Source organism: Salvia splendens, chromosome 1, assembly GCF_004379255.2.
Source record: "Salvia splendens isolate huo1 chromosome 1, SspV2, whole genome shotgun sequence".
NCBI classification, from domain to species: domain Eukaryota; kingdom Viridiplantae; phylum Streptophyta; class Magnoliopsida; order Lamiales; family Lamiaceae; genus Salvia; species Salvia splendens.
This window is the reverse complement of record NC_056032.1, coordinates 13,135,667-13,163,561: the sequence shown is the minus strand read 5'-3', so window position 1 is coordinate 13,163,561 and position 27,895 is coordinate 13,135,667. Positions and strand designations below refer to the sequence as shown.

Genomic DNA, 27,895 nt, shown 5'->3' with positions numbered 1-27,895 from the left:
GGGCAATCCACTAACTCCGTAAAAAGTTATTCCATCAAAAAATAAAATCAATATGAAATGTACGGAGTCAGGCCAGTCCCTTGGCCCTGTGCGGTCGCCCGTCCCTTGGCCCCCAATTTTCAGGGGCCTCTGAAATATTTCAGTTCATATACATGTATTCCTATTTTTTCAGCCCAACAAAGCTATTTCTCTTGTATAGCAACGCCCAGGCCTTTTTCTAGCACCGTGACTCCAATTCTGATCGGTTTCTTTTCCCGATCGTAGACCTGGGAGCCGCCTGTTCGTGTTCGGTGTTCCTCATCGACAAACGCCGCAACAGGGACCAGCTCACCAGAGCCATCGTTGATCGCTTCTGCAGCGCCTGCCATCGTCGGCCATTACGATTGGGAGCAGCGCAAACGCATCAATTTGTTTTTTTTTTCTATAGTATATTTCTTTAAAATGCATTGTCTTTTTTTATTTAATTATCATATAGCTTTAAAATGCATTGTCTTTTTTTCTATAGTGGTAGGTCTCATTTTAGATTTTTGCACAGGGCCTCTGATTTTGTCGGGACGGCCCTGTACGGAGTACTATTCTTTTCTATGATCGACAACTTCTTGCGATGCTAAAAAAAGAGAAGACCAAACGGTAGGAGGTCGGCATGGAAGAGACCTTAGTGTTAGAAAGGAAAATATGTAAGTAAGGAAAATAGGTAAGCAAGGAAAAAAAATTAATTAGGGAATGAGTATTATGGCAAATCTTGCCAATTTTATGTAACCATTGGCCTATTTAAAGGAGGCATACCTATTGTAATTCTCTGAACAAGTTGAATGAATAATACTCATATCTTTCAACATGGTACCAGAGCAAAGGCTCATAACAAAATCATCATAGCCTAATACCTTTCCCGACCAAGAAGGCGGTTATTTTCAACCTGCAACATGTCAGACGATGAAGAGAAACCAAATATGGAGGAGACACGATTAAAGATGAGTAAGAATGTTACTCTAGCCGTTAAACTCAACGGGATGAATTATCCCCTATGGAAACGGCTGATGAGAGTAGCCATCGTGGGAAGACGAGCAAACAGGTATATCACCGGTACACCGCAGCCGCCGGAACCTGGAATGAAGGGGTACACAGAATGGGAGGAAGCCGATATGACAGTGTTCTCATGGATAATTGACAACGTCGAAACAGAAATTGTTGTCGACTTTGCACATCACCAAACCGCGCAAGCTCTGTGGGAGAGCCTACAAACTACATTCGAAAGTACTGCAGATCCATATCTGTTGTACGATCTAGAGGAAAAGGCAGGCCGAATCGTGCAAGGGGAACATGGGCTAGAAACATATTGGCGACATCTCCACGGAATCTAGGTCGAAATTGACCGATGCCAACATCAACCTGTGGATTGCTGCGACAAGGGGATTAGCCAACTTCGAACGTATGTAGCAACAAGGCGGCTGTTCAAATTCATAACAGGCTTGAATACAAGATATGACGGGATCCGAAGGGATATTCTCAAGGAAACCCCGTTGCCCTCAGCCGAGACCGCATACGGTCTGGTAAAACGAAAAGCTACGCGGTTGAAAATCATGCCGACAGCAGACATCGATCTCCAGACCGGCGCAATCAACGATGGATCATCATCGGGCCAAGTCGGACACGGGTTCGCCGTCAGAAACCAGCCACCACAGCGACCAAAACAGCCACCACCACGAACCGCCGCGCAACAGCCCAATCGCCAAGGCGGTTTCAAACCCGACAAATCAAAATTTTGGTGCTCTCATTGCGGAAAACAAAGACATACTCGAGATACATGTTTCCTCCTCATTGGATTTCCGGAATGGTGGGATGAAAATCAAAAGGCTAAAGCTCGATTAGCCATCGGAGTCGAAGATGGAGGCGGATTATTTCTGCAAGGAGCAGGGAATAGGGAGATGACTAACACCCGTGGGAGAGCAGGAGATACCGGTCCTCAACCGGGTGGAGGCGGCAGGCCCGGCGAGGCAGCCTTCGCGGAGAAGAAAGGAGGCGGGTCATATGGAGGTAACGGATTGGGGTTGAGAAACCCCGATCCCCAATTTGATTTTCAGAATAAACCCCAAAGCATGAGTAATTTAATTTCTGGTCCTTATAGTTCAGAATATATGCAATATGACCCACGAAAATTACAGTTAGGACCCCAGAAAAACTATATTCCACGTTTGACCCCAAAACTGTCTGAAAGTTCCGTCTTAAGCCCAAATCGTTTTGCACCCTTGGAAAATATACTTATTGCATGCATTGCCCAAAGTAAAATTGACCCTAAGGAGAGTGAGTGGATTTTTTATTGTGGGGCAACTGATACTATGACCTACGATCTGAAAGATTTTTTGAATTTAATGGGGCAACTAAAAGCCAAATTCAAACTGCCGATGGAGAGTTGACCGTTGTGGGTGGGAGTGGAACCATTGAAATATCCCCAACCCTGAAGCTTACAAATTGCCTCTATGTGCCCAAATTATCTCATAAACTTATGTCTATCAGTCACGTGACGAAAGAATTAAGCTGTACGTTACTAATGCATCCAAATTTCTGTGTATTACAGGATATCAGGACGAGGAGGATAATTGGGCGTGGCACTGAGCGTCAAGGTCTTTATTATGTGGATGAGATTACTCAACAAGGTGGCACCGCGATGCTTGCTCACGGATCTGCAAATCGGGAAGTTTGGTTGTGGCACCGCAGATTGGGGCATCCATCCTCGGGGTATTTAAAATTGCTTTTTCTAAAGTTTTCCCATTTTAAGGATATTACTTGCGAATCTTGTGTTTTGGCAAAAAACCATAGACAATCCTTTAGATCAAGTGATACTCGTGTTAAGACTATTTTTTCTCTAGTGCATGGCGATGTTTGGGGTCCAGCTCCTATTGTTGGTGATCATGGTTTTAAATATTTTCTCATTCTTGTGGATGACTGCACTAGATTGACTTGGGTATATTTTTTGAAGCATAAATCTGACGTTTTTGAAAAATTTACCCGTTTCTTTACAATGATCCAGACACAATTCCAAGCCACGATCAAAATTCTTAGATCCGATAATGGTAGGGAATTTGTTAACAAAGACATAACTGATTTTTTTAAAGAAAAGGGGTTAGTTCATCAAACTACTTGTCCTTACACTCCTGAACAAAATGGTGTAGCTGAACGAAAGAATAGGATAATCCTAGAGGTCACGAGAGCCCTGTTTTTTGACTCAAATGTTCCTAAATTTTTATGGCCCGAAGCTGTTGCCACTGCTGTCTACCTGATTAATCGTTTGCCTACAAAAATTTTGGGTATGAAAACTCCTTTGCAGACTCTCGCATCCCTAACTGATATTCCCCCACCTCTCATACTTCCGCTCAAAATCTTTGGTTGTTCCGTTTATGTGCATGTACCGAAACACGAAAGAGGAAAATTTTCTGCATGTGCAATAAAATGTGTTTTTTGGGGTATGGGGTAAATCAGAAGGGCTATCGATGCTATCACCCGGGGTCTAGGAAGGTTATAACAACCATGAATTGTAATTTTCTAGAAAGTGAATACTTCTATCACACCCAACCTCGGGGTCAGGGGGGAGTGCTGTTCAGCGGGAGTGTGATAAAATTGGACCCCTCAGTTTTCCGATGCCACATCCAAGTATCTCGGACGTGGAACCAACAGAACAAGCTAGTGTCACTGCCGAGTCAGTCACATCTGCTGTAGAGCCTCCTCAACCGCCTACGCCTGAATCGAGTCCTCATCCAGTGATATCCGAGGTAATTCCTGAAACTAGCTCAGATAATACAGTTATTACTCCTGACACTTTTGGTGTAGACGAGAATGAGAATGCAGCAATTGATGGTGATACCGGCCGCTATATACTCCCCAACAGAACTACTCGTGGGGTCCCGGCTAAGAGATACAGTCCTGAGAGGATTAGTAGAAGCCGATATTCTATGGCGAATCTGGCTAAAGCAAATCTAACAGAGATGGCTAGGGCGTTTGAAGCAGCACTTTACGAAGAAGAAGAAATCCCATATACGGCCGAGGAGGCTATGAAAATTGCTCACTGGCGAGAAGCAATGCTAGTAGAAATGCGGGCTCTGATGAAGAACAATACATGGGAAGTATGTATTAAACCTGATGGAGTTCGAACTGTGGGATGCAGATGGGTCTTCACTATCAAACGAAGGCCAGATGGGTCGATTGAAAGGTATAAGGCGAGACTTGTGGCCAAAGGATACACTCAGACTTATGGAGTTGATTATGCTGAAACATTCTCACCGGTAGCAAAAATGAGTACTATTCGAGTGCTCTTCTCAATAGCGGCAGTCATGGAATGGCCACTACATCAGTTCGACGTGACAAACGCATTCTTACATGGGGAACTGAAGAAGCCCATTTACATGGAGCCACCACCTGGATTTGTTGGAGATTTCGAAGGAGGAAAGATTTGCAAACTAAAACGAACACTATATGGGCTAAAGCAGTCACCTAGAGCTTGGTTTGGGAGATTCTCTGAGGCAATGAAGAAGTATGGGTATGAACAAAGCAACTCTGATCATACATTATTCTTGAAGAAAAGAGAAGGAAAGATTACATGCCTCATCATCTATGTAGATGACATGATTCTCACGGGAGATGATGAAGAGGAAATAAGCAAGCTAAGGAAGAATTTGTTTGCAGAGTTTGAAATGAAGGACTTGGGATTACTAAAGTACTTTCTGGGTATAGAAGTGCTAAGGTCAAAGAAGGGGATCTTCATCAGTCAGAGGAAATATGTACTTGACTTGTTAACCGAGACAGGACTACTGGACTGTAAGCCAGCAGATACTCCTATGGTTCAGAATCATGGTCTGCGGATAGTTGAAGGAGCTGAAGCCACTCACCGCACGAGATATCAACGTTTAGTTGGGAAATTGATATACATATCTCACACTAGACCCAACATAGCTTATGCAGTTGGAGTAGTTAGTCAGTTTATGCATGCACCTCAAGTAGCTCACTGGGAAGCAACACTGAGGATTGTTCGATATCTGAAAGGGACAGCGAACCATGGGATTCTATTCGAGAATCATGGACATTTAGAGATTCATGGATTCACGGATGCTGATTGGGCAGGGAACCCAAATGACAGAAAATCAACTGCTGGATATTTTACCTTTGTGGGAGGAAATCTTGTCACGTGGAGAAGCAAAAAACAGAAAGTGGTAGCCTTGTCAAGTGCAGAAGCTGAATTTCGAGGGATTAAGAGTGGGTTGACTGAGATTCTGTGGCTGAGGAAATTGATGACTGAGTTGAACTTAAACTCACAGAAGTCATGTAAGTTGTTCTGTGATAATAAGGCGGCAATCAGTATATCTGAAAATCCAGTTCAGCATGATCGGACAAAACATGTCGAGGTGGATCGACATTTCATCAAGGACAATATAGAGGCCAAGACGGTAGAACTTCCTTTTGTGAGATATGAAGATCAGTTGGCGGATATACTCACGAAAGCTGTCGATGCAAGAAGCTTCCATGAGGTATTGGGCAAGTTAAGTATCGGTAATCTCATTACTTAACTTGAGGGGGGGTGTTAGAAATGAAAATATGTAAGTAAGGAAAATAGGTAAGCAAGGAAAAAAAATTAATTAGGGAATGAGTATTATGGCAAATCTTGCCAATTTTATGTAACCATTGGCCTATTTAAAGGAGGCATACCTATTGTAATTGAATGAACAAGTTGAATGAATAATACTCATATCTTTCAACACAAACAATGAAGTAAATTTTCTAATAATAAATTTAATTACTCCATAATTTTAGAAATGGTAGTCAATATATCTAGTGGACAAATAATCTCTCATTAATGTGGTAAATCCATATGATTAATAAGTTACAAAATCTATTTTCATCATTTGAAATTATTGTTTTTAGATAAGAATAGTCTAAGGTGCCATGTTGCTAACACAAAGTGATTAAAATGTGATTACTGTAATTTCAGGAGATAGAAATCATAGAAGCGAGGAAACGACAAAATGAAAGAAGTAGGATTCTTCGATGGGCGCATTAATATTAGTATGTGCTCATATAATCTTTCTAACCTTGCATATCAATTACTTTTATGTGATGCAAAATCAGCATTTTAATGGAGTATTATTTATTGTGGATTCCTACAGATTTATCTTTGTAGTGTGAGATATGCTTACTTTTTATATGTAGCATAAAGTTTTAATTAAAGAGAGCCAGACATATTGTACTGAGTCTAAAAAGACATTTTATTTGCCACTTCCTCATCAAAGTTTATTTTAAAAATTTAACTAATTTTATATAAAAAAAGAATTTAATATAACTTCTTGATATTAATCCTAAAACAAATAGAAATAACAGAGAAAAAGAAATGAATTAGTAGTAAGGTTAAACATAACACAAATTCAAAATTCTTAAATTTAGCTAATTAAATGATAGTAGTAATATTTAAAAATTATAATTGTAACCTTAAATTACAAACATATTTGTTGGCTCGTGGCCTCCACACCTCCATGCAAGTCCGCTCCAGTCAAAGATACTCTAGAAAAATGGTCTTACAATAACGTTTGCCATTTTGACTGGAACTAAAATTCCTGAATTTTGATTCTCAAATTCAAAAATTTCTAAGACGAATAAGAATTCAGTTGTGAATAAAACAAGATAAACCGATATTGACTGAATAAAAAGGAGGAAGAAAGCACGTTTTGCTAATTGAAATTTGAAAGCAAGTATTTGTTTTTACTTCTATTTTTAATTAATATTTAACGGATTTAAAGTCAGGATGTAATTTTTTATTTTGTTTATTAGTGATAGTTATGAATTTGAATTTATTTTAATGTAATACAATTTGTTCCATGGACTCTACCCTTTTTTATCATATTTATTCTAACCCTCAAAAGTTTACTGGAGTACTATTTTTTATAACTATTTTACCATTATTTCTTATATATTTAGTTTTAACTATATCAATTTATTTATTGAAAAATCATATATATATTTATAATTAAATGCAATTGTTTATAATAAACGTGACCTATTTTTATACTATGAGAAATAATAATATTTATATAAACTAGTAAATTTAATAATGAAATACTATAATAGAAAACAAAATATTATGGAATTGGAATCCAATGGAAATGGAATCAAATTAAAAAGGGAAATGACTGAATAGACCATCCCTAAGGATCACCATCACTTATCATGTTTGTGTGTGTAGTAGGAGATGTAGTAGGTGAATAAAATGTACGGTGATAATATTTAAAGCCAATGCATAATAGTATAAAGAAATAGCGTAAAAGTAACTGTCACTTATCTGCAATTTGTCCTTTTGCTTGAAAGTCAAAGTCGTATCCCAATTCATGCACCAACTATAATTTCTCTATGCGGGTAGTGATAAATGTACATAATCGAACTTCTTTTAACATTTTACATTGAAAATCGATTTATAAACATTAATTGATTTAAAATAAATTTCATACTAATCATTTTGCAACACTTCCAATTTTTTTAGAAATTTTAACTTAAATATTTGTATATTTAAGAAATAAAATATTCTTTTACTAAATATAGAATAATTAATTTGAATCAAGCTACAAATCATAACATGATTTGACATAAAATTTTTATATCACTTCTTTCTTATTTCTACATATAATACAATAAATAATAAAATTAATTTTTCATTAAATACAATTAAATTTAAAAATATTATGTACATATACAATTTATATACATTTATCTTTTCTCTTTGCTTTATAGTACTAGTTAATATAGATAATAGTTTGATTATATACAGAATAAACATTGTATATATGCATTACATAATTTGGTTTATAAAAATTCTAATAAAATTAGTAAATACGATAATAATTTAATGAACATATTTATGTATATTTATTAGCACTAAAAGTAACGATAAATATATAAACTAGTATTCAGTATAGTTAAAGTAAAGCACAATGTATCGAATCACAAGAACTAATATGTAAACGGAATACTTCAATCTAGATGAATGGAGTTTTTATAACTAACAAAATAAATATAAGCATGAATAAAATAAATTATAAAGATAAAAGTTAGACAAACAGAGGAATTTCAAAGTTACGATTTTACTACTTCAATCCTGTTATTTTTTGTTTTCACCATCGGATTTGAAGTAGTGATTGACCAAAACTAGTACTCCACATATGATATGGTACAAGTTAACTATGCGAAATGGGAAAATTATAATTGTTGAACCTAAACTTGGAAACTTAGTATTTATAATATTTTCTTGTTGGATAGTTGATCACTAATCCGTTGTCGTCCAGCGGTTAGGATATCTGGCTTTCACCCAGGAGACCCGGGTTCGATTCCCGGCAACGGAACTTTTTTGATTTTATATTTATATCAAAACCGTTATTTGCAACGGACAACTGAATCGCAAATAAATGGCATTCCTTCTTCCTCTTTTCTCCTCAGCAGTTCCATTCCATTGATTCATACTCTACAGCTTTTATCTCTCCGAAACGCCTTTTCCATTTGTCATCAAACCAACACTACCGCGATGCTTCACTTCAATTATCGAGCTACATCTCCAATCGAGGATTTCGCATTTCCGATCAATGGAGAATTGGGGTTTCCTTTTTCGCCCCTTTCTTGGACAGAAGCAGCGAAATCGAGAGCCTGAAGCAGCAGCTTCTCGATGCTATTGCTCCGCTCGACCGAGGCGCCGACGCTACTCCGGGGGACCAGCAGCTTGTCGATCAGGTAAGCTGTTTTCTCCTCTTTCTGCTCCTCAATTGCGTCGCTGGATTTATTAGGGATTTTGTTGGTGGGGAAAATGCACAATCAATCAGGCATAGTTATGATTTAGTGAGTGAAGGTGGTTGTTAATAGAAGTAATCTGCAGTTGGCAGAGTAGATAAAGAGCGATTCGATTAATAAGCCCTTGCGTTTGTCTTCTGATTTGTTTTTTTCCCCCGCAGATTGCAAGCAAACTTGAAGCGAAGAACAAAGTGAAAGAACCGCTCAAGTCGAATCTTCTGAATGGGAAATGGGAGCTCTTGTTCACAACATCCAAGTCTGTTATTCAGAGTGAGGTTCGCTACATCTTCTTTATTTGGGGGTGGATTTTACCAATCATGATTAGCTTAGATAGATAATCGTATCATTGTTCTGAACAACAAGGTTTTCTTCTGTTATAAAGTTGCGGCAGAGACCCAAGATCCTCAGACCAAATGGAAAAATTTACCAAGCAATCAACTTGGATACCTTGAGGGCTCAAAATATCGAAACTTGGCCATTTTTCAATCAGGTAGTATGATTTCCATCGCAAGCACTTGTGTTTTCCTATTAAGTTCTAAGACTGTTTGGCTAAGCTTATTTGAGACAGCTTATAAGAGATAGGTTGCTATCAAGGTGTTTGGATAGTTGAATTTATATAAATCTTTATACGATTTGAGCTACGTGTTTATACCATATCATCAAACTTAGATATGCTGAATATGTTGGGAAGTTCCATATTTGCTTTCCTTCAGATGAACCTGACATGCTGTTATTTTTAAATCAGGCTACAGCTAATTTGGTTCCACTAAATCAAAGAAGAGTTGCTATTAAGTTCGATACTTTTAAGATTGCTGGTGTGGTAGGTGAATCACTGCTTGTTTGATTCTTCAACCATTTGTACTCTTTTCATCCTTAAAGGTTTTTTACTATTGTTGCATAGATACCTATTAAGGCACGTGGAAGTGGGCGTGGTAAACTTGAAATTACGTACTTGGATGAAGAGCTGCGGTAAGACATCATGGAACCTCTCTGATGTAGCGTTTCTTTCAGCTGCATAGTTTACTCATGACTGGGTTCAACCAAAGCTCGAGCTTTGAGTATGTTTATATTAGTTGCAGAATATCGCGGGGAAATCAAGGGAATCTATTTATACTTGGAATGGTGGATCCCTTTTACAGAGTACCCGTGTAGGAGCTCCAAACACGGTTCAACAGAGATGAATTTACTGTAATAGTATGACTGTATGAGGGGCGATCAAGGGGAGGTTAGTGTTGGTTGTGTTTCAAAACTTTACTGTAAAAGTATGTGTATAAGGGAAAATATATGTAGTATTTAAGTTCCGTCACATGTATTTTTAACATTTTTTCTGAGGCAAATTTTCTCTCGAAATCACAATTCTCGCCTAATGGTGTCGTTGCTGCATTCTCGAAGTTGATGGAATTTGAGTTGTTGGTGAATGAGTAGCTAACCTTATTCAAATGAAGGCCACATCTTTCGATGTTTGTTTGCAATCTATAGTTTCTTGTTATTGATTAAAGTTCAATTTAATTGGCATTTTCTGATGTTAATTTGGTTTTTTTACTTCCTGGGGATTTGAGAATTTGTGCTGTCTGGTGCTTGATAACATTTCTGCTGTCAATATCTTTTACTTTTTCATTGATGGAGTGATGGTAGTCAAGTTTTGCATGGTGTGTATGGAGTTATAGAAAACCGATTTGCATATATGTTGGATTTATACACTATTTCATTCGAATTATACAATTGTGAAACTGAATAGATTATTCCCTATTTGTTTGCTGTTGCACATGAATCATCATTTCAAAGCTTCCATCCAGAATTGCTCACAAAGCTGATCGGTTTACATATTCAGTTAATCTAATCTAAATACATAAAAAAAGGATCAAATAGTATAAATCCCAAAACTATAAAATACGAACTGAGATACATAGATTCAAACTTGTAGTAGTACTATCTATTATAAGGGTAAAAACTTAGTACAAATATTTCCCCCTTCCCTCACAAAAATATGCACTCTTTTCTTTTTAGTCTATTTTACAAAAATATGCACATTCTAATATTAAAAACTTTTTTTCTCTCAATTGAGGCTGAATCTGGATCCATTATCTACCATAATTTAATTACATTTTCTTTCTATCTCTCTTACTTTTTTAATTGTGCATTAAAACTCGTGTCCACAAAAGTGCATACTCTTGCGGGACAGAACGAGTAGTCCAATTAATCATGCTACTCACATCGAAAAATATAGATTAATTTGACCATTTTGGGACGTTCACCAAAATTAGACCAATTCTAAATATGAAAATTTTTAAACAAATAGAGTACAAACCATACACGTAATTCTAGATGTGGATCCCACAATCCACTAATACTAATTCCACCATTTTTCGCTCATTTTTCTTTTACTTTACTAATTGTACATTAAAACGCGTGTGATTTATAATTATATCATATTTTTAGACTTGTGGTAATTACTTATTATCTTGATTTTGCATCTTAATTCTAGTTGATTCTTAGAGTGTCCACAATAGAAGAGCCGCGGCGGGCTCGGGAGGACGAGCGCGAGCCGCATCTGCGAGGCAGAATCTTGGTTGTGTCAGTACACTCTTATGCTTGGTTCAATTCTTTATATACAAACGAGAGCACCAATTTTGCAGCAAAAGATGGATTCAGTTGCAAGTGTATAGTATTCCTCATCCAATGTTGTGATTTGAAGTGCATAATTGACCACAACGATCGGACAGTTATATAGAGATTCCAGTTGTGAGATTCCCAATCGAGCTACAATAGCAAAGATAGATCCCTTCCAAAAGAAAATAATCTCTACGTGGCTGAAATGAAAGGATCCTTCGATTACAACGTTTACTCTATATTTTAAATGAAAACTTAATTTCGATGTTTCTGAGGCCACCATTCTCAAAGCACACCAATCATGGCCTCCTCCTCCCTTTTCCTCCACCCCGCCGTCGCTTTCTCCACGAAAGCCACCCTTCCGCCGCCGGGCCACGAAAAGAAGTCTTTCGCCGTCGCTACGGGGGAGCTCTTTCTCGGCATCACGGCTCGGATTCTGAAGAGGAACGGCAAAATCGTGGGCGGCGGGGAGCTTCCGGTGCCGGAGAATGAGAGGGGTTGGTGGCGGAGCAACGAGGGGATCGGGGCCGTCGTGGAGGACCCGGTTCAGCCGGAGGTGGTGTGGGAGCAAGGGGAGAAAGACGTTGAGGCGGAGCAGCGGCGCACGGCGGTTACTAGCCCTGGGTTTAGCTTCTCCGCCGCTGGGCTCTTGTTCCCTTACCATCTTGGGGTGGCTCGCCTTCTCATTGAGAAGGGTTATATCAAGGTTCTCCCTCCCTAGGGATTCAATTCAATGCTAATTTTAGTCTCAACTTTGTGACTGGGAGTGATTGGTTTTTTATGGATATCAAAGCTTTTAGTGTATTGAGATTGTGGGGCATGTAATTTGTTTCAAACTTTGTGAACAACATTGATTATCTTTGGTTATGCTGTTTCATGATCTTGATCCTCTTATTTGTGAAAAAAAAGGAAACAACACCGTTGGCTGGTTCGTCTGCTGGAGCTATTGTGTGTGCGGTGATTGCCTCGGGAGCAAGCATGGAGGAGGCACTGGTGGCTACCAAGATATTGGCTGAAGATTGCAGGCTTCGAGGGACTGCGTTCCGCCTTGGGGTATTACCATTAACAATATGATAGTACACGGAAGTTGAAACTACTTTACACTTCAGTTTAGATGTTTGTTTGATTTTTTTGGCTCAGGCTGTGCTTAGAGATGTTCTGGACCAGTTTCTGCCTGAAGATGCTCATATCAGGTCCAGTGGAAGGGTTCGTGGTCGGTATAAGTTATCTTTTCACGCATAATCATTTGGAACACAATACTATAATGTATAGGAGAATGGTCATTTTTGCATGGCTGTATTACATGTATCTCCTTGAAAACAAATGCATTAGGCCTTCTTTAGCACTCTTGCATTCGTATAAATGTCCTTTTGAAAAACGGCTGAATAATTAATTTAGGTTAAGATAACTAATTGTACATTTCCTGCAATCGATCTAGTACCTAAGTAATTTCTAGAGGAAGAATTTTGATAGAACTTTGTTTTGGTGGTTTAATGCAGTGGCTGTAACGGAGATTATGTGGAGGCCGAGGGGTGTTCTTGTAGACCAATTTGATTCTAAAGAAGACCTTATCAATGCTGTTTTCACCTCCTCATTCATTCCTGGGTAAAATTCTGATTTAACCTGGTTTGATGGAACAATTCTTTGAACTGAAAAGTAATCTTTGATACAGATATCTTGCTCCGAGGCCAGCAACAATGTTCCGCAATCGTTTATGTATAGATGGGGGTTTGACACTGTTCATGCCACCAACCTCTGCTTCTCAGACGGTAATAAGAAAATCAGGATGGACTTGTAGATGGATGGGGTCTGCCTTAAACTGAAAATGTGATGTTGCAGGTGCGCGTTTGTGCATTTCCTGCTGGTCGTTTGGGATTGAAAGGAATAGGAATCAGCCCCGACTGCAACCCAGAGAACAGGGCTAGTGCCCGAGAGGTGACATTTTTGCACACGATTCCCAGTTTACATGGCAACAGAAACTAAGGTTGATGTGTCTGTTTTAGCTTTTCAATTGGGCGCTCGAGCCAGCTGCGGATCATGTTCTTGATAGGCTCTTCGAGCTTGGATATCTTGATGCAGCTGTGTGGGCGGAGGAGAATCCAGTGGAAGAAATAGTTCGACAAGACAGCGCTTGCTGATGGCCCGACAAAAGAAAATTCAGGCATCGATATTAACTGTACAAACTCTGGAGAGCGCTACTTGTTTAAGTTCTTTGTCTTGAATGGCTTATGAAGCATAGAATATAGATTAAAAAAAAACATAGCAAATTGTGATAGGGATAGGGATAGGGATAGGGATGTGGATCTTAATTGTTCATTCACGTCCTATGAATTTATTTGAGGCTACTCTTATCATAGAGAAGATATGCGGTGTAACAAAAACATCAAATATAGAGTTTTATATACACTACAAATTATGTACTGTAATTCAATTTTGTCATCAAATATTATTCCAATTTGATAAAGAGGGTAATTGACAATGTAAGGGTTGATTGATTCTTGCGTAAGAATAAGTGTTTTTCATGTCAGAAACAAAGAATCACAATGTTTTTCATGTGAAACAGGAGACTGAGTGTAGCTATTACCCCAATTAAAAGATTTTCTTTTGGAGAAGAGAACAATTGAAAGAAACTAGATGCTTAAAACACACCTCCATTAGTATTCCATTTAAATCAACTTTTTCTTTTGGAAATAACTCTTTAAGTAGAATATCTGGAGTGCTGAAACTACAATGCAGAATGTGAGTGACACGAGGCTGTAGAGAGCAACTCGATGATTTGTAGCTTCATTCGTCGTCCTCATCTCTGCCTTTCTGCAACGACAAACATACACAATATCAACATCTTTAAGGATAAACTAGAACACTAAATTTGGTTAAGATTTGTTTAAAGGAAAACAACAACCTGGTCTTAAGGTAGAGAAGATTTTCATGGACAGTCTCGACTGCCTCTTCGAGTTTTCTGAGAGTAGAGATACAAACTAAGTAAAGATGGTTTGATGGAAGCAGAGAGGTGAGTGAAGCCATGCACCTCGATTTTTTCTTTTCTTGCAACCGATTCCCAGTCCCTTGCTGCAATTCCACTCCATGTTGGTTGATGCTTAATCCCCCCGAGCGCCCGAGTATTTGCCATCGACCCAGAAACAAGCCAAGTAGCTTCCATCCTCAGTAGTCGTGAATGCAAATTTCCTGCCGATACAGAGTGTTTCCATACGGAGAAGTCACCTGCACCAAAATCACACAAATTCCATTATGAATGTGCTTGTTTCCCTCCCCTTTTTTTGTGCTTTCTATCTTAGAAACCTGATTTTTAATGCAGATGGAGATAGCTAAGCTGCCACATACACCAACCATCATCAAATTGGATTGATTTACAGACTAAGCAATTAATCAATTGTTTTCTGTAATCACTTTGCAATCACATAGTGATTGTTATCTATAAACACACATTTATATGATAAATAGCATCTAACAACATATATAAAAAAAAAGTAAATCTCTTATATCATTCAACATGTCAAGGATTCCCAAAATAAAGGGTAAAAAAAAGAAAGGTAATTAACCTCAGCGGAAATGGTGGGAGTGGGGTGGACATGATCGTCGGAGATGACGACGTAGTCAGCCAAAACCAGGGACGGAACCAGAAAATTATATAAGCCGGTGCTAAAATTTAAAAATATAAAAATATATTAATATTTCAAATATACAAAATGGAGTGCATCTTTATAATTTTTGTGAATCGAAATGCCAAAAGATAATTATTTTCAATGCATCTCCGTGTCATGAAACCATCAAAAAAGAATAGTCTCGTTATTTTTATTTCAATTTTGTTTACAGATTTTCCACTCAAAGTGATTCTTTAATAATTCACACTTTAACTCGAGATTATATTACTATTGTTATTTGAAGCACTCAAAATTAACAATTCAACATCATTCTCTATTTTTTTAAAAATATCAATAATTGTATTGAAAAACAACAAGATTTATTAGAGGCAATTTTATCAAAATAAAATATTATTACTGTTGCTACTATATGTACAAAAATAGAGCATCCACAATGGGCAACTTAGAGGCAACTTAGAGAATCCACAATGGGGCGCCCTAAGGCGCGCCACGTCAGCAGTTTTATCCTCCTACCCTCTCACCTGCAATGGGGCGCCCTAACGCCCGCCCTATATGTTTTAATATTGTTCTGTTAATTAATTTAAATGTTTTCAAATATATAATGCAAACTAATTTAAAAACACAACGAGTAACCAAAAACCGTCGAATATTGCATTAATAATTACACAAAAGTTACACGATTCAAGTTGGCTAATCTACTCAATTCCTAACTTTCGGCGCAACTCATCGATCAACCCCCGGAGAATTTCGACTTCGGCGGGGTCCGTACACTTCTTGAGGGCCTTGTGCGTCTGCAACAACGTCCTCGCAAACGAGGCTGCTGCCAACGACTCATACGCGGCGGCCATCGCGCTCGGGGCCGGGATCGGCGATGGCGCGGCGGCGGTCGAGGATGATGTCGCCGCCGCCTTCCCCTTGGCCTTCGCAGCCTTGACGCCTATGGGACGCAGGGAGGACATCGGTGTGCCGGAACTCTCAATGTCCTCGTATGTCCGGTTGAGGTTCACCGGACGAGTTCCGCTTTCGCTGCTCGTGTAACCACCAGCTTCGGTGATCTTCGTCCTCTTTGTCGGCCCAGTGTGCAGAATCCCGCCTTGGAACTTCTGCTTGTCCCTCAAGAGCGCCCAGATGGCCTCGTGCTTGAATTCGCCGTACAGGGACTGGTACGACAACAACGCTTTAGCGCGCACGTCGCACAAGCTCTCGCCTCTCCCCTGCGCCCTCGCGCACTTCTCGTACTCCGATGAGAACAGGTTGATTTGCCTCTTCACCTAGTCTCAGTGCTTACGGAGCTTGTACGCGCTCGGCGGCTTCGCCGCATTGTAACGCTCGGCGATGCGCTCCTAGTACGCCTGCTGCCTCTGGTTGTTCGCGAATATCGGGTCCTCCGATATATCCACCCAACACCTCGCCAATACGAGGGTTTCATCCGACTGGTAGTTCGTACGGCCGGGGGCGTACTCTTCACAAGTTCCTGGAGGTGGCAACTTGTACGCGCGTTGCCGGTTCCGCTTCTTTTTGGCGGGGGCGGAAGCCGCGGCGGCGGCGGATGGGTGGCGTCGGAGGCGGCGGCGCTGCGGGAGGGGGCGACGGGTCAGTTTGGAGACGGCTCCATGTCATCCAAACCGTATGATTCCATACTGAATTCGGGATCGTATTATGTTGGCGTCGAATGGCCGATATTCGTCAGGTTCTGTACCCGGCCAATGCGCCTCCCCAAACATCGGACTGTTGGGACTTGCATCCATTTCGTCGAAAAAATAAAAATGTGTGTTTCGAGAGTGAAATCGTGAAAATTAAACGTTACAAATGAAGGTGGGGTAGGGGTATTTATACAAAAATTAAAAAACGCGTGTCATCGTCCACCGATCCCACAATGGGGCGCCCGATGGCGTGGACGATAGCCCATCGTCCGCCGGGCCCACAATGACGCGGACGATAGGCCATCGTCCGCGCACCAACCGTGGACGATGCACCGGGTGTGGGCGTAGGGCGCGGACGATGGCGGGCACCCACAATGGGGCGCATTTGGTGCCGGTGCCGGTGGCCGGCAGATTCAACCAAATGGCCTCGCTCCTCCGCGGTGTGAACAGAGAGAACAATAACACCGCCCACACAACACCACCACCCACCATTAATAATTACTACTTCCTCATGCTATCAATCTATCTCGATCCGCGATTTGGATCACATTCACAACTCTCTCGGTGCGCGCATGCAATCACCCTTTTTCTCAAACTTAATCAAAAATCAATGTTGTTTGCAATTTACGAATATATATACAAGATTATATTTCTATAATAACTTCAACATCTAACACTCCCAATCCCACGTCACTAAGAACATCAGCAGTGGCGCGGAATTCCCCGCGGAATTCCCAAAAACACCTCCTGCCACGTCATACGGACTTTTCACGGCTCCGCCACGTCATAAGGACTTCTCACTGCACAGTGGCGGACATCCCGAAAGACTTCCCACAATTAAAAAAAACCACAAATTCACAAATTAAACAATATTCGGAATTAAACAATTTCTGGAATTAAACAATTTACGGAATTAAAAAAAATTTAATGCAATAAACGGGAATTCCGCGTAACGCCGCGGAACTGCGGTGTCCTCGGCGGAATTCCGTATCAGTGCATACCATGCACAATGACGGACGTCCGCAACGGAATTCCAGCACGTTTTACTAGGGATTCGCCAGGTCCAGGAAAGAAGACCAAAAAATCACAAGGTCGAGGAACTGGCGATTTAGTGAACGATTATGAAGAGAATTGCTCGACGGAGGAAGCTCCAGAGTTGAAGGGTAGAATAGGGATTTCTACGAAGACTCAAGGGCTATGTCCGCATCTATAAAAGGCAGAAGCATGCAAGCTGGAGGGATCTTCCCGGGGGAGACCTCACCACAGCCTGTTGCTTAGTTCACTTTCCCACACACACACTTGATACTAGTTTTGAGGAGATCTCAGTTCGCACGTTCGGGTTTCATCTTAGCTTCCGATATGGTGTAACACCGCTCTTGTTAGGAGCGAAGAAACAATTTATTTTCCGCTTTCCGCATTTTACTTACTCTGCCGAGCTTTGTTGTTCGAAGCTCGGTTCGCTGTTTTCACCGAATAGTTTCTGGTTTAAATGCAAGTTTGATTTTCCGTTATGGCGATTGTGTTGATTTCTGGTTTGATCGTTTCGCTTATTGAGATTTTGGAGTTTTTAAATTGTCTGAGTTGGATGCGTTTCGCAGCTGTTTACTGAGTTATTGTAGGTTAATGGTCAGATCTGGGAGATTGGAGTTGGATTGTGGAAGAATTTTGGTTGGATTTGCTGGATTTGTTGGTTGTTGGGTTCGGATGTCTTGGATCCGGAGTGGATCAAGTATTCTGACGTGAATCTGAGTAGTTTCGATCTGATTTTCATGCTTAGTTTACGTGTTTTTCTTTCATTCCGTCTAGTGTACGCAGATCTGATGTGTTTCCGAGTTGCAGCAAGATAACGACGACCAAATCTCTATATTCTGTTCGAATCTCGCTTTTTGCTCTGTTTTGTTCATCTGCAAGTTTAATTTGGTTGAGAGGATGCATTTTGCTGCGAGCTAGCGTCAGAGTTTGTTAATCTGCAGTTCTTTCCGTACTTGCCATTTCTTGGAATTATGGTCCCCACTTTCAGTCATATTCTGTTTAGCTAGATTAGGTAGTTGTTTACACTGTCTAGGAAGTGGTTATGTTTCTTGTTGTCGAAGTCTGAATTTACAAGTTTAACATGTCCTAGGTCTAGCATTTACATTTTCTGCCTAGGTCTAGAGTTAGTTTAAAATTCTCAACCCTTTTGTTGCGTGGCAGCAGCCATTTGTCTGTCCAAAGTCTCTGAGCACTACTTTGCGAGTCCATCTCTGTGGGATCGACCCCACTTCCCTATACTAATTCATAGTATTCGGGTTGAGGGATTTATATTTTTTTGAAGGGGAGTCGATGTGTGTCCAACGACCAAGCACTTTATGTTCTCTTAAGTTCCTAGACCTTGTGCTCTAGTGGATTTAAGGAGCGTGGTGTCTTGACCAAGCGCTTGCAGTGATCTATTTCTGTGCACACGCGATATAAAAAAAAATCCTCGTTTCAATGACGGACGTCCGCAACGGAATTCCAGCACGCCGATCGGAATTCCGCTGGGACAGGCTGATGCTCTAAATATGTTCGGCGTGCCGGAATTCCGCTGGGACAGGTTGATGCTCTAAATATGTTCATTTGAAAAGAATTTACTTTACATATAAGCACATAAAGTTTTGTGACACTCCAAATGTGATTGTGGTACTATCAAACTTTAAAAAACTAAAAATAATTAATCAATATCTGAATATTTTATTGTAAATTCTAATTATTTATGAAATATACGGTAACAAAGAGATAGAAATTCCTTATTGGAAGCCCAAACTCTCAAGAATCCAAAATAGGTGAAAATTGAATCTGCGCCATTCGATTGAGGATTAAGGTGGCCCACTAAATCGCAAACCCACCTCAACACTCTCTCCCCAATATACCAAAACCAAAACCAAAACCAAAACCAAAACCTCAGCTCTATCTTTACCCTCTTTGCCTCCTCTCTAAATCTCCATCTGTGGAAGCATCTGCCTCTAACCATGTCTGATGTACTGTTGCAGAATCATCCTTTAATTTATTCACTTTCGCATTTTTTTAACCGCTCCTTCATTTGTTTTTTATTTACTGGATTTCTTCAATTCGGTTGATGATGCCTTTGCGGCTGATGTCATCATCTTATTGATATATTTTTGGCCCTCCGTGCAGGCTGTAAAAACCCCTACGGTGGATAAAGAAGGTACGCCTATTTTTTTGGAGTTTCGTTTTTTCTTTCGCGATTTGGAGTGGTTTTTTCGCTGTACTAATCGTTGATTTGAGAGATTAGTCGTAAGTTTTTATTTCTTCAGTTCTCAGTTAATATCATTCATGTAGGTGGATTTAATAGAATCAGTTGATTAAATTCTTAGGTATGGTTCAATGATATGATCGCATTTCTGTATTCGAGACTGTTATTTTTGGATGATTCATGGGCTAGAAAGTAAAAACTTAGCCATCAATATGATGTTCATGGGTAGACGTCACCACAGTTCGTGAACCGCCGGTTCACGGTTCGGAACCGGCGGTTCCGGTTCAAGATTTGTTGGAACCGGAACCGGCCCGTCGAAGACCGCACGGTTCCGGTTTATGAACCGTGAACCGCCGGTTCACTTGAACCGGCCTAACCGTCGGTTGTTACCCGGTTCCGGGCCGGTTCGGCGGTTCGGAGGTTTATCCGATTTTTTTTTTTTTTTTTTTTTTTTTTTTGCATTTTGTAAATTGTAATTCAAGTTTAAAATGTAAAAAAACTTGCGTAAATAACATTAGAATGAAGCGATGTACAAATGTAATTTTATTGATACAAATTACAACTTCAAAATTACAAATTACAACTTTAAAATTGGAAGTAGAGAATAGATAGTAGTGTTTATGTGAATATGACTATATGATAACGTGAACAAGAACAACGTGAGTAAATTATGAGCGCAAACAACGTACACAACTTGAGAGAATGAGGATGGAGAATAGAGAAATTGAGATTGAGAGAGAAATTCTTATTAACACAAGAATGGGGTGAGTAGAAATGGAAGAGGATGGGGTATTTATAGGGGAAAATTGTGATTAAAAATAAAAAAAAAAAAAAAATCAAATTTTGAAAAATAACGCCGAAACCGCCGGTTCGCCGCCGAAACCGCCGGTTTTCGGTGGAACCGGCGGTTTACGGACCGTTTGAATTTTCAAATTTTGAAAATTGCGGTGGGAAACCGCCGGTTTAGGCCCGGAACCGCCGGTTTAGGCCCGGAACCGCCGGTTTAACCCTGAAATTGTGAAAACGCTAGGGAGTAGGCCTGAAATTGTGTCGGAAACCGCCGAACCGCCGGTTTCGCCGGAACCGGCGGTTCCGACCTGCCGGTTACGGTTTGCATAAAATGAGGAACCGGAACCGGCCCGGCGGTTCCGGTGCCGGTTCTAACCGCCGGTGACGGTTCCGGTTCCGGTTCGGAACCGCCGGCGACGGTTCCGGGCCGGTTCGGTTTGGAGACGTCTATTCATGGGATTCAAATGAAAGACTTGAAGTTCGCCCTCGGCCCTTCTAGTTTTTTTGGAAATAGCCGTATCAAGTAAAATTTGAATTCCAAAACTATCCTATTGTGAATCAAAATTTTGTGATAGTGCTAGTTCAATTTTGTATTTAAAATAGTGTTAAAGCAACTATCTTTAATTCTTGGTATGTGAAATTTTTATACAATTTTATGTTTTTCACTTAGCTGATTAGTTTAATCATTGTTGGCATCTTACTCTCTGCCCTCAGAAGAGAAGTCTGATGCAGCTGCTAGCAAAGCTCCTGGTGAGCCAGCTTCTTCAGAAGCATCACCTGGACAGAAAAGCTCAACCCCTGCAATCCCATCTCCAGTTGCTGGAATGCCAGGTCCCTTTGACTTCTCAGCTATGTCAGGACTGCTAAATGTACGTATATATAAACTTTTCCTAAATTGTTGTTGCTGTTGTTTTTCCAATTAAATGGGGGTTAATGCATGTAGGTCAAGTTAGTGTTGTTAGTTATTAGTTCCATCTTGGGAATGGAGAAACTTTGTACAAAAATCTCATTTTTATCATAGGCGTGCCCTATTTGTCTTTCTTGAGTACACGTTCACATTTTCATACCCTGACTTCTGTTTCTCTAAATTGTATTATTTGTGTCTCCAGGACCCAAGCATTAAGGAATTAGCAGAACAAATAGCAAAGGATCCTTCATTTAATCAGATGGCAGAACAACTTCAGAAAACCTTTCAAGGTGCTCCTGCAGTTGAAGAGAGTGTTCCCAACTTTGATCCACAACAATATTATTCGACGATGCAACAAGTAATGCAAAATCCACAATTCATGACAATGGCTGAAAAACTGGGTAATGCATTGATGCAGGTATTTATCGGTCTGCCATCCTACCTTTTTAATAGTAAAACATATTTTCATGTACAGTTAGTCCAACTGTTGTGTGGAATCCTTTCTGCAGGACCCAGCCATGTCCGGCATGCTTGAGAGTTTTACTAACCCAACAAATAAAGCCCAGCTTGAAGAGAGAATGACTAAAATCAAAGATGATCCATCGTTGAAACCTATTTTGGCTGAGATTGAGAATGGTGGTCCTGCTGCTATGATGAGGTCTTGTTTTCTCCATAAGATTTTTGGTTTTTAACTCAATACAGTTACTGACTCTCATAGTGTATAAGATAGTAATGTGTCTGTGTGAGTCTAAGTGACAATCCAGACAAATATAGTGACCATAGAAAAGGATGTAAACTTTCTTTTATAATGCAAATTAAATCGATTTAGATGCATTCTTCTACAACTTTATAGTATGAGAAATCTTGAACTCAGAAAAGGTTATAAATTTGACTCGCTGTTACAGTTAAATGTTTTGAATTGGAAGAAACCATCCGTAGTTCTATCATTTAAGGAATTTTGCTAGTTACTGGCTGGGGGCCATAGATGACAGAAAACTTCTTAGTGAATTCCTTCTAGCTGTGTCATGGTCTCAAGCTATAACTTTGATTTGGTTGACAAATTTTGCTTTTAATTTGAAGAATCTATCCGTAACTCTATCATTTAATGTAATTTGCAAAAGTTTCTTGATGTTGCCAATGATGACTCACATCTTAGTCAGTTCCTTCTAGCCATGTCAGGGTCTCAAGTACTCAAAATAGAGAAACCCTACACCTGTAAATAACCTTAGAAGTCCATGAAGCAGGGGAAAAGATCTATAAATCAGGATATTTATCAGTGCTACAATGAAAAAGTTTTCAATAGGATCCTTGCTGGCTTGATTCTATGAGTCATGTTGACAGTTGAATAATTATACCTTATTCCTGGACTAGTAGTTCTTGTTATTCTGTATGTATTTATAAACCATAGTTCAATACTTACAGTAGCGAATCACTCATTTTTATGGTATTTCCTTACTGAGAAAATAGTTTATGGTCAGGTACTGGAATGACAAAGATGTTCTCCAGAAGTTGGGTGAAGCCATGGGATTTGCTGTTGGTGGTGAAGGTGGTGCATCTGGTGTTGATGCTTCTGCTGAAGAAGAGGAGGAAGGAAACGATGAGGAATCTATAGTTCACCAAACTGCCAGTGTTGGCGATGTGGAGGTATGTGTATACTATGATGCATCGAAAACTTGTGGTTACTGGTTAGCAAACATATTGTGGGGTTCATATATTTTTTCCTTAACTACTCTCTGCCAAATTCTACTACTAGTATAATTTTTTCTGTTCAGATATTAGTTGACAAGTCTATAGTTATTAAAAACAAGGCTGTTCTGCATATCTTGTACATACTACTTCATGTTTTTGCTACTTGTGTATAACCAACTTTTATGAAACAATCAGGGTCTGAAGAATGCTCTGGCTGATGGTGCTGATAAGGATGAAGAAGATTCGGAGGGAAGGACGGCATTGCATTTTGCATGTGGATATGGCGAGGTATTGCAGACTAAAAGATTGAGCTTCATAACCTTCTTGTTCTTCTATGTCGGAGCCCTCAGCTTCTTTATGGCTACTATATTAGATGAGATAGTATAGCTTTTACATAACACAGCTTCATTTGAGCTCCTTATCTAAAAGTTGATTACATGTCTTGGTTTGATTTCAGATCAAATGCGCCCAACTTCTTCTGGAGGCTAATGCAAAGGTGGATGCCTTGGATAAGAACAAGAACACTCCTCTTCATTATGCTGCCGGTTATGGCAGAAAGGAGTGTGTGGAGCTTCTATTGAAGAATGGCGCTGCAGTGTAATAATCCCTTTGCCCTCTTGTTAGCTTTTTTCTTGTCCTTGCTTTTGTTTGGAGCTTTAAGCGTTTGATATCTGTTTGTTTCCATGCACACAGCACGCTCCAAAACCTGGATGGTAAGACCCCAATTGAAGTTGCTAAATTAAATAACCAGAAAGAGGTGCTAGCCTTGCTCGAGAAAGATGCATTTCTATAAGCCGAGATGCATGGACGCAGTTCTGCATGCTCTCATGCATTATGTTGAGTCTAGGAGCTGGAGTGCGACCTTCCAGATTTGGCGTGCTACTCAGTTTGTATTTGGTGACATATCTTAATCAATATTTCTAGCTTCTTTTATTTATTTGTATGAAACTGTTCCTCTTCCAGATTGATACTCACTGCGCCATTTAAAGTTGCATCTGTTTAAACCAACCATTCTATCCTAGAATGTGCCGTTTTCACTTACTTCTGAATTTATATAATTGCCTATTGGAAATCCAAAAATTTTCCAAATCAATTATGATGGAATTGAATTCATCAAGATAGATTGGAATGGAGTACCTTCAGACATGTGAAGAGTTGCACCTTTAATCGGAGTTTATTTGCAAAACTTTTGGTCATGTATAAAGGCTTTAGTTTACTCCAGGTCTGCTGCACTTTCCTCATTGATGATTTATTTCACTTAGCACCTCATGGGACATGCATAATTTGATTGTGGATAATGTCTTTTCATCCATCTCCTCCCACTGCTCCTCCGTAGTAGTGGTTGGCTTTATCAATTTGCCGGACACAACTTTTTAGGTCATTCTGAGTAAGAACAACGAACATCTAGACTCGCCAGATAGCAAAATTAACTTTACCATCAAATTTCTCAATGTCGAACTCTATCAATATTTTTGATAAAACAAAATCTCGGTGCGGTATACCGCATTGACTCACCTTTCCAATATATAACTAATGCATAACTTGTTGGACTTTTCAATGTGAACTCATTTTATGAGAAGCTGCAGTGTTAAAACAATAATCCTAGGAGTATAAGTAGATAGTAGTTGTATTGACTTGCAATTGTTGACTCCAAAATGGAAGATCAATCCAACAAATCTCCACCTTGATCTCCTTTGAGTGGACATACTCTCTCGCCATGGAGTAAAAATTCTGTTTAACTATGAATGATACCTGCTAAGTCCAAGCAATGATCGAATTTAGCAGTTGGAAGTGGTTTAGTTAACATATGCAAGATTTTCAGATTTATGGATTTTCTCCACAGTAATATCTCATGCATCAACAACATGACAGATAAAGTGATGCTTAATATCAATGTGCTTGGTCTTTAAATGATGCTTTTGTTCCTAGTCAAGTGTACAACATTCGGACTGTCTTAAAACACAACAAGAATGTCTTGTTGTAGACCAAGTTTAGTTACCAAGCCACGGAGCCAGATAGCTCTTTCACTCCTTATGTAGCAGCAAATATTCTGCTTAAGTGGTGGACAAAGCTGCAATAGCTTGAAGTGATGAATACCAACTGATAGATAGCATTACCACAAGAGTGTAAAAATATAGTCTGAAGGAGACCTTCTCCGACTTAAATCTAAGGGGGCGGATGGTAGCCTATACACTAATTATCAAGGATTGGTAGATAGTGGGTTTTCCTCCATACATGGAGATGTGTATATTGTTTGGTTCAGCCCCCAAAAAAAAAAGTTTACCCAAGTAGTGTTGTTTGGTTGAATTGGTGAAACCCTGAAAATAATAAGAAGATGACTAAATTAACCCTCCTAAAACAAGCAACGACTTCATCTTCATCTTCATCTCCATCTCCATCTCCATCTCCAATCCTCAGCGGCTTCTTCATCTTCTTCTCCATCTCCTTCCTTTTCCCTATCCTCATTATCTTCCTCCTCAAAAACCCTAGCCATCACTCCCCGCCCCGACCTACCCCCTCCTCGGCTCCATCCTCACCATCTGGAGGAACAAGCAGCGGCGCGTGCAGTGGATCTCCGACATGATTCTCTCCACTCCGACATCAATTAAGCAAACCCAACATATCGATACGACACTCATGAATCGAAGATTTCAACCAAACCTGGGTCGGATTTGGGTTCCACTATGACCGCCACTCTGAACTTGTGTCAAACAGAGCTCCACGCCGTCAATTGAAGAATTAGCACAACCGTAATTTGTGACCGAAGGGCGCGAAGGTTTCTTCTATAGGAGAATTCCGAGGGTAAAAATGGACAAATACAACGTTTTCAGCACAATCGGGATAAGCCCTCCCCTAATACATGCTCAAGGTCGTGAAACGGTTGACATGAATGCGCCGGTAGTAGTATGTGTAGGGTGGAAACCCGGAAGTTGTGTACCAGGTCGGCGGATTGCTTTGGGAGCTACCAAACGCTAGAAATGGGGTGTGTACAGTGCTGTTTCAAGGCATTTCACCCCCACCATCCATGCCCTAAGCTAGGGGTGAGAAATTATACCGAAATACCGTAATACCGGACTTACCGTACCGAAAAAATACCGAAAATACCGATTTTTCGGTATACCGCAGTTTCCGGTACGGTATGATACCGTACCGCAGTGTTTCGGTACGGTAACGGTATCAATTTTTCTATACCGCGGTATACCGGTATACCACGGTATACCGAAACTTCGGTATATACCGAATCCACTGTATATCGGTATACCGTGGTATACCGAATATTCGGTATATACCGAAGATTCGGTATACCGTGGTATACCGGTATACCGATAGATTATTATATATATATATATATATATTAATATTAATATTAAATATGTTGTAATATATATATTACATTTATATATATATATTATATTAAAAAATTAATACATCAATTAATACAATAAAATTAAACATTCAAATGATAATTTATTCAAACAAATTCAAAATTAACCTGAATTATTTTTTTATCAACTCATCCAATTAAATATAATAAACACAATAGCACATAACACCGAAAGAAGATTGGAAATACGATATTGGGAATATGTTTCAACAGAGCACATTTGAAAGAATTTGTATTAACTCACACCATTTAGTATATGATTCTTTGTGTAATGTCATATTCCAAATATACAAAGTAATTAAAAATTTTGTTTTATTCTTCGTCCCACTTCATAAAATGTCAATTAAAAATATGAGTAGCTGAAAATGAATCAAATCGTTTAATTAGTGTTTAATTCATTGTATGTTATCTTATTTTATATACTACTTAAATTGAATGATGAATAAATAGGATACTGATCAGTCATTCTTAATTCTTAAAGAGAAATAAATGTCCAATTTAAATTACTAACTAGTGTCACGCCCGTGCGATGCACGGGTCATTTTAATTTCTTCATATTTATTTCATTTTGCGAAATAAAAGTTGTGAAATGATAAACAAAAGAATATTCGACATCCTCTTACTTTGGATTATACTTTTTCAATCTCATTAACCCCACATAGACACAAGAGTGTGTTTAAATGCTACATTTTCTAAAAAATGTCAATACGATCACATTAAAATTTCAACACATATTTGTGTTGACATTTTAATAAACTGTCTTGACATTTAAATATCAGACTTAAAATTAAAAAGCATTTTAAATCTGTGAAAATACGAATTAACCGTTGAGTTATAACTGTAGGAGCAAGTTTACGTTGCAATAATTTAATATTGCACTGGTGAGACACTTTCTAGTCGAGATTCATTTCATTGCAATATAGCGACCCTATACACTAAAAACCCAAACCTTGAAACCTAAATCCTAAACCCTTAACTTTAAAATATACTCATCATAACCAACAAATTAGCCAAATTTTGATATATGTTGAATTTTAGTATTTTCACATTAAAAAAATATTATTTGCTAGTATTTTAAAAATTTATTCAAATCAAAGGAAGACCGTGCCTTGTTAATATTTTTGAGAATTTGTATGCATGTTTATAATGATAGATTGAAATTAAAGTCTAGGGGGAAAAATTGAATCTTCATTTCATTACACTTGT

At 39.3% G+C, this 27,895-nt stretch overlaps 3 protein-coding genes, 1 non-coding gene and 1 pseudogene across 4 annotated transcripts; 4 read left to right on the top strand and 1 right to left on the bottom strand.

Annotated features, from left to right (window-relative positions):
- The first annotated feature begins 1,580 nt into the window (after positions 1 to 1,580).
- LOC121798355 (probable plastid-lipid-associated protein 4, chloroplastic) lies at positions 1,581 to 10,364 on the top strand. Its single transcript, XM_042197350.1, has 7 exons — positions 1,581 to 2,034; positions 8,435 to 8,754; positions 8,973 to 9,086; positions 9,194 to 9,301; positions 9,557 to 9,631; positions 9,713 to 9,780; positions 9,885 to 10,364. Exons 1-7 carry the CDS (start codon positions 1,581 to 1,583, stop codon positions 9,961 to 9,963), a joined length of 1,218 nt encoding a protein of 405 aa, XP_042053284.1. The 3' UTR covers positions 9,964 to 10,364.
- On the top strand, positions 8,301 to 8,372 carry TRNAE-UUC. The gene has a single exon. It is a non-coding gene; the product is annotated as a tRNA-Glu (tRNA).
- Positions 10,365 to 11,451: 1,087 nt separating the features above from the next.
- LOC121743089 (patatin-like phospholipase domain-containing protein 4) lies at positions 11,452 to 13,847 on the top strand. The gene is made up of 7 exons (XM_042136281.1): positions 11,452 to 12,127; positions 12,331 to 12,474; positions 12,562 to 12,634; positions 12,921 to 13,026; positions 13,094 to 13,190; positions 13,261 to 13,356; positions 13,425 to 13,847. Exons 1-7 carry the CDS (start codon positions 11,723 to 11,725, stop codon positions 13,557 to 13,559), a joined length of 1,056 nt encoding a protein of 351 aa, XP_041992215.1. The 5' UTR covers positions 11,452 to 11,722; the 3' UTR covers positions 13,560 to 13,847.
- A 240-nt stretch (positions 13,848 to 14,087) lies between these two features.
- Positions 14,088 to 17,179, bottom strand: LOC121798275 (annotated as a pseudogene).
- A 2,353-nt stretch (positions 17,180 to 19,532) lies between these two features.
- On the top strand, positions 19,533 to 24,312 carry LOC121743081 (ankyrin repeat domain-containing protein 2B-like). Its single transcript, XM_042136271.1, has 9 exons — positions 19,533 to 19,683; positions 19,841 to 19,871; positions 21,423 to 21,577; positions 21,818 to 22,033; positions 22,125 to 22,273; positions 23,094 to 23,259; positions 23,500 to 23,592; positions 23,762 to 23,901; positions 23,998 to 24,312. Exons 1-9 carry the CDS (start codon positions 19,675 to 19,677, stop codon positions 24,095 to 24,097), a joined length of 1,059 nt encoding a protein of 352 aa, XP_041992205.1. The 5' UTR covers positions 19,533 to 19,674; the 3' UTR covers positions 24,098 to 24,312.
- Positions 24,313 to 27,895: the final 3,583 nt, after the last annotated feature.

Coding starts and splice junctions, on each gene's coding strand:
- LOC121798355 (XM_042197350.1), top strand. CDS start 1,581: ATGCCGACAGCAGACATCGATCTCCAGACCGGCGCAATCAACGATGGA. Junction 9,302..9,556: donor CTTGGCCATTTTTCAATCAG/GTAGTATGATTT, acceptor TTTTTAAATCAG/GCTACAGCTAATTTGGTTCC. Junction 9,781..9,884: donor TACTTGGATGAAGAGCTGCG/GTAAGACATCAT, acceptor TGTTTATATTAG/TTGCAGAATATCGCGGGGAA.
- LOC121743081 (XM_042136271.1), top strand. Junction 19,872..21,422: donor CCCTACGGTGGATAAAGAAG/GTACGCCTATTT, acceptor CTCTGCCCTCAG/AAGAGAAGTCTGATGCAGCT. Junction 23,902..23,997: donor TTGAAGAATGGCGCTGCAGT/GTAATAATCCCT, acceptor CCATGCACACAG/CACGCTCCAAAACCTGGATG.
- LOC121743089 (XM_042136281.1), top strand. CDS start 11,723: ATGGCCTCCTCCTCCCTTTTCCTCCACCCCGCCGTCGCTTTCTCCACG. Junction 12,128..12,330: donor TTGAGAAGGGTTATATCAAG/GTTCTCCCTCCC, acceptor GTGAAAAAAAAG/GAAACAACACCGTTGGCTGG. Junction 12,635..12,920: donor GTCCAGTGGAAGGGTTCGTG/GTCGGTATAAGT, acceptor GGTTTAATGCAG/TGGCTGTAACGGAGATTATG.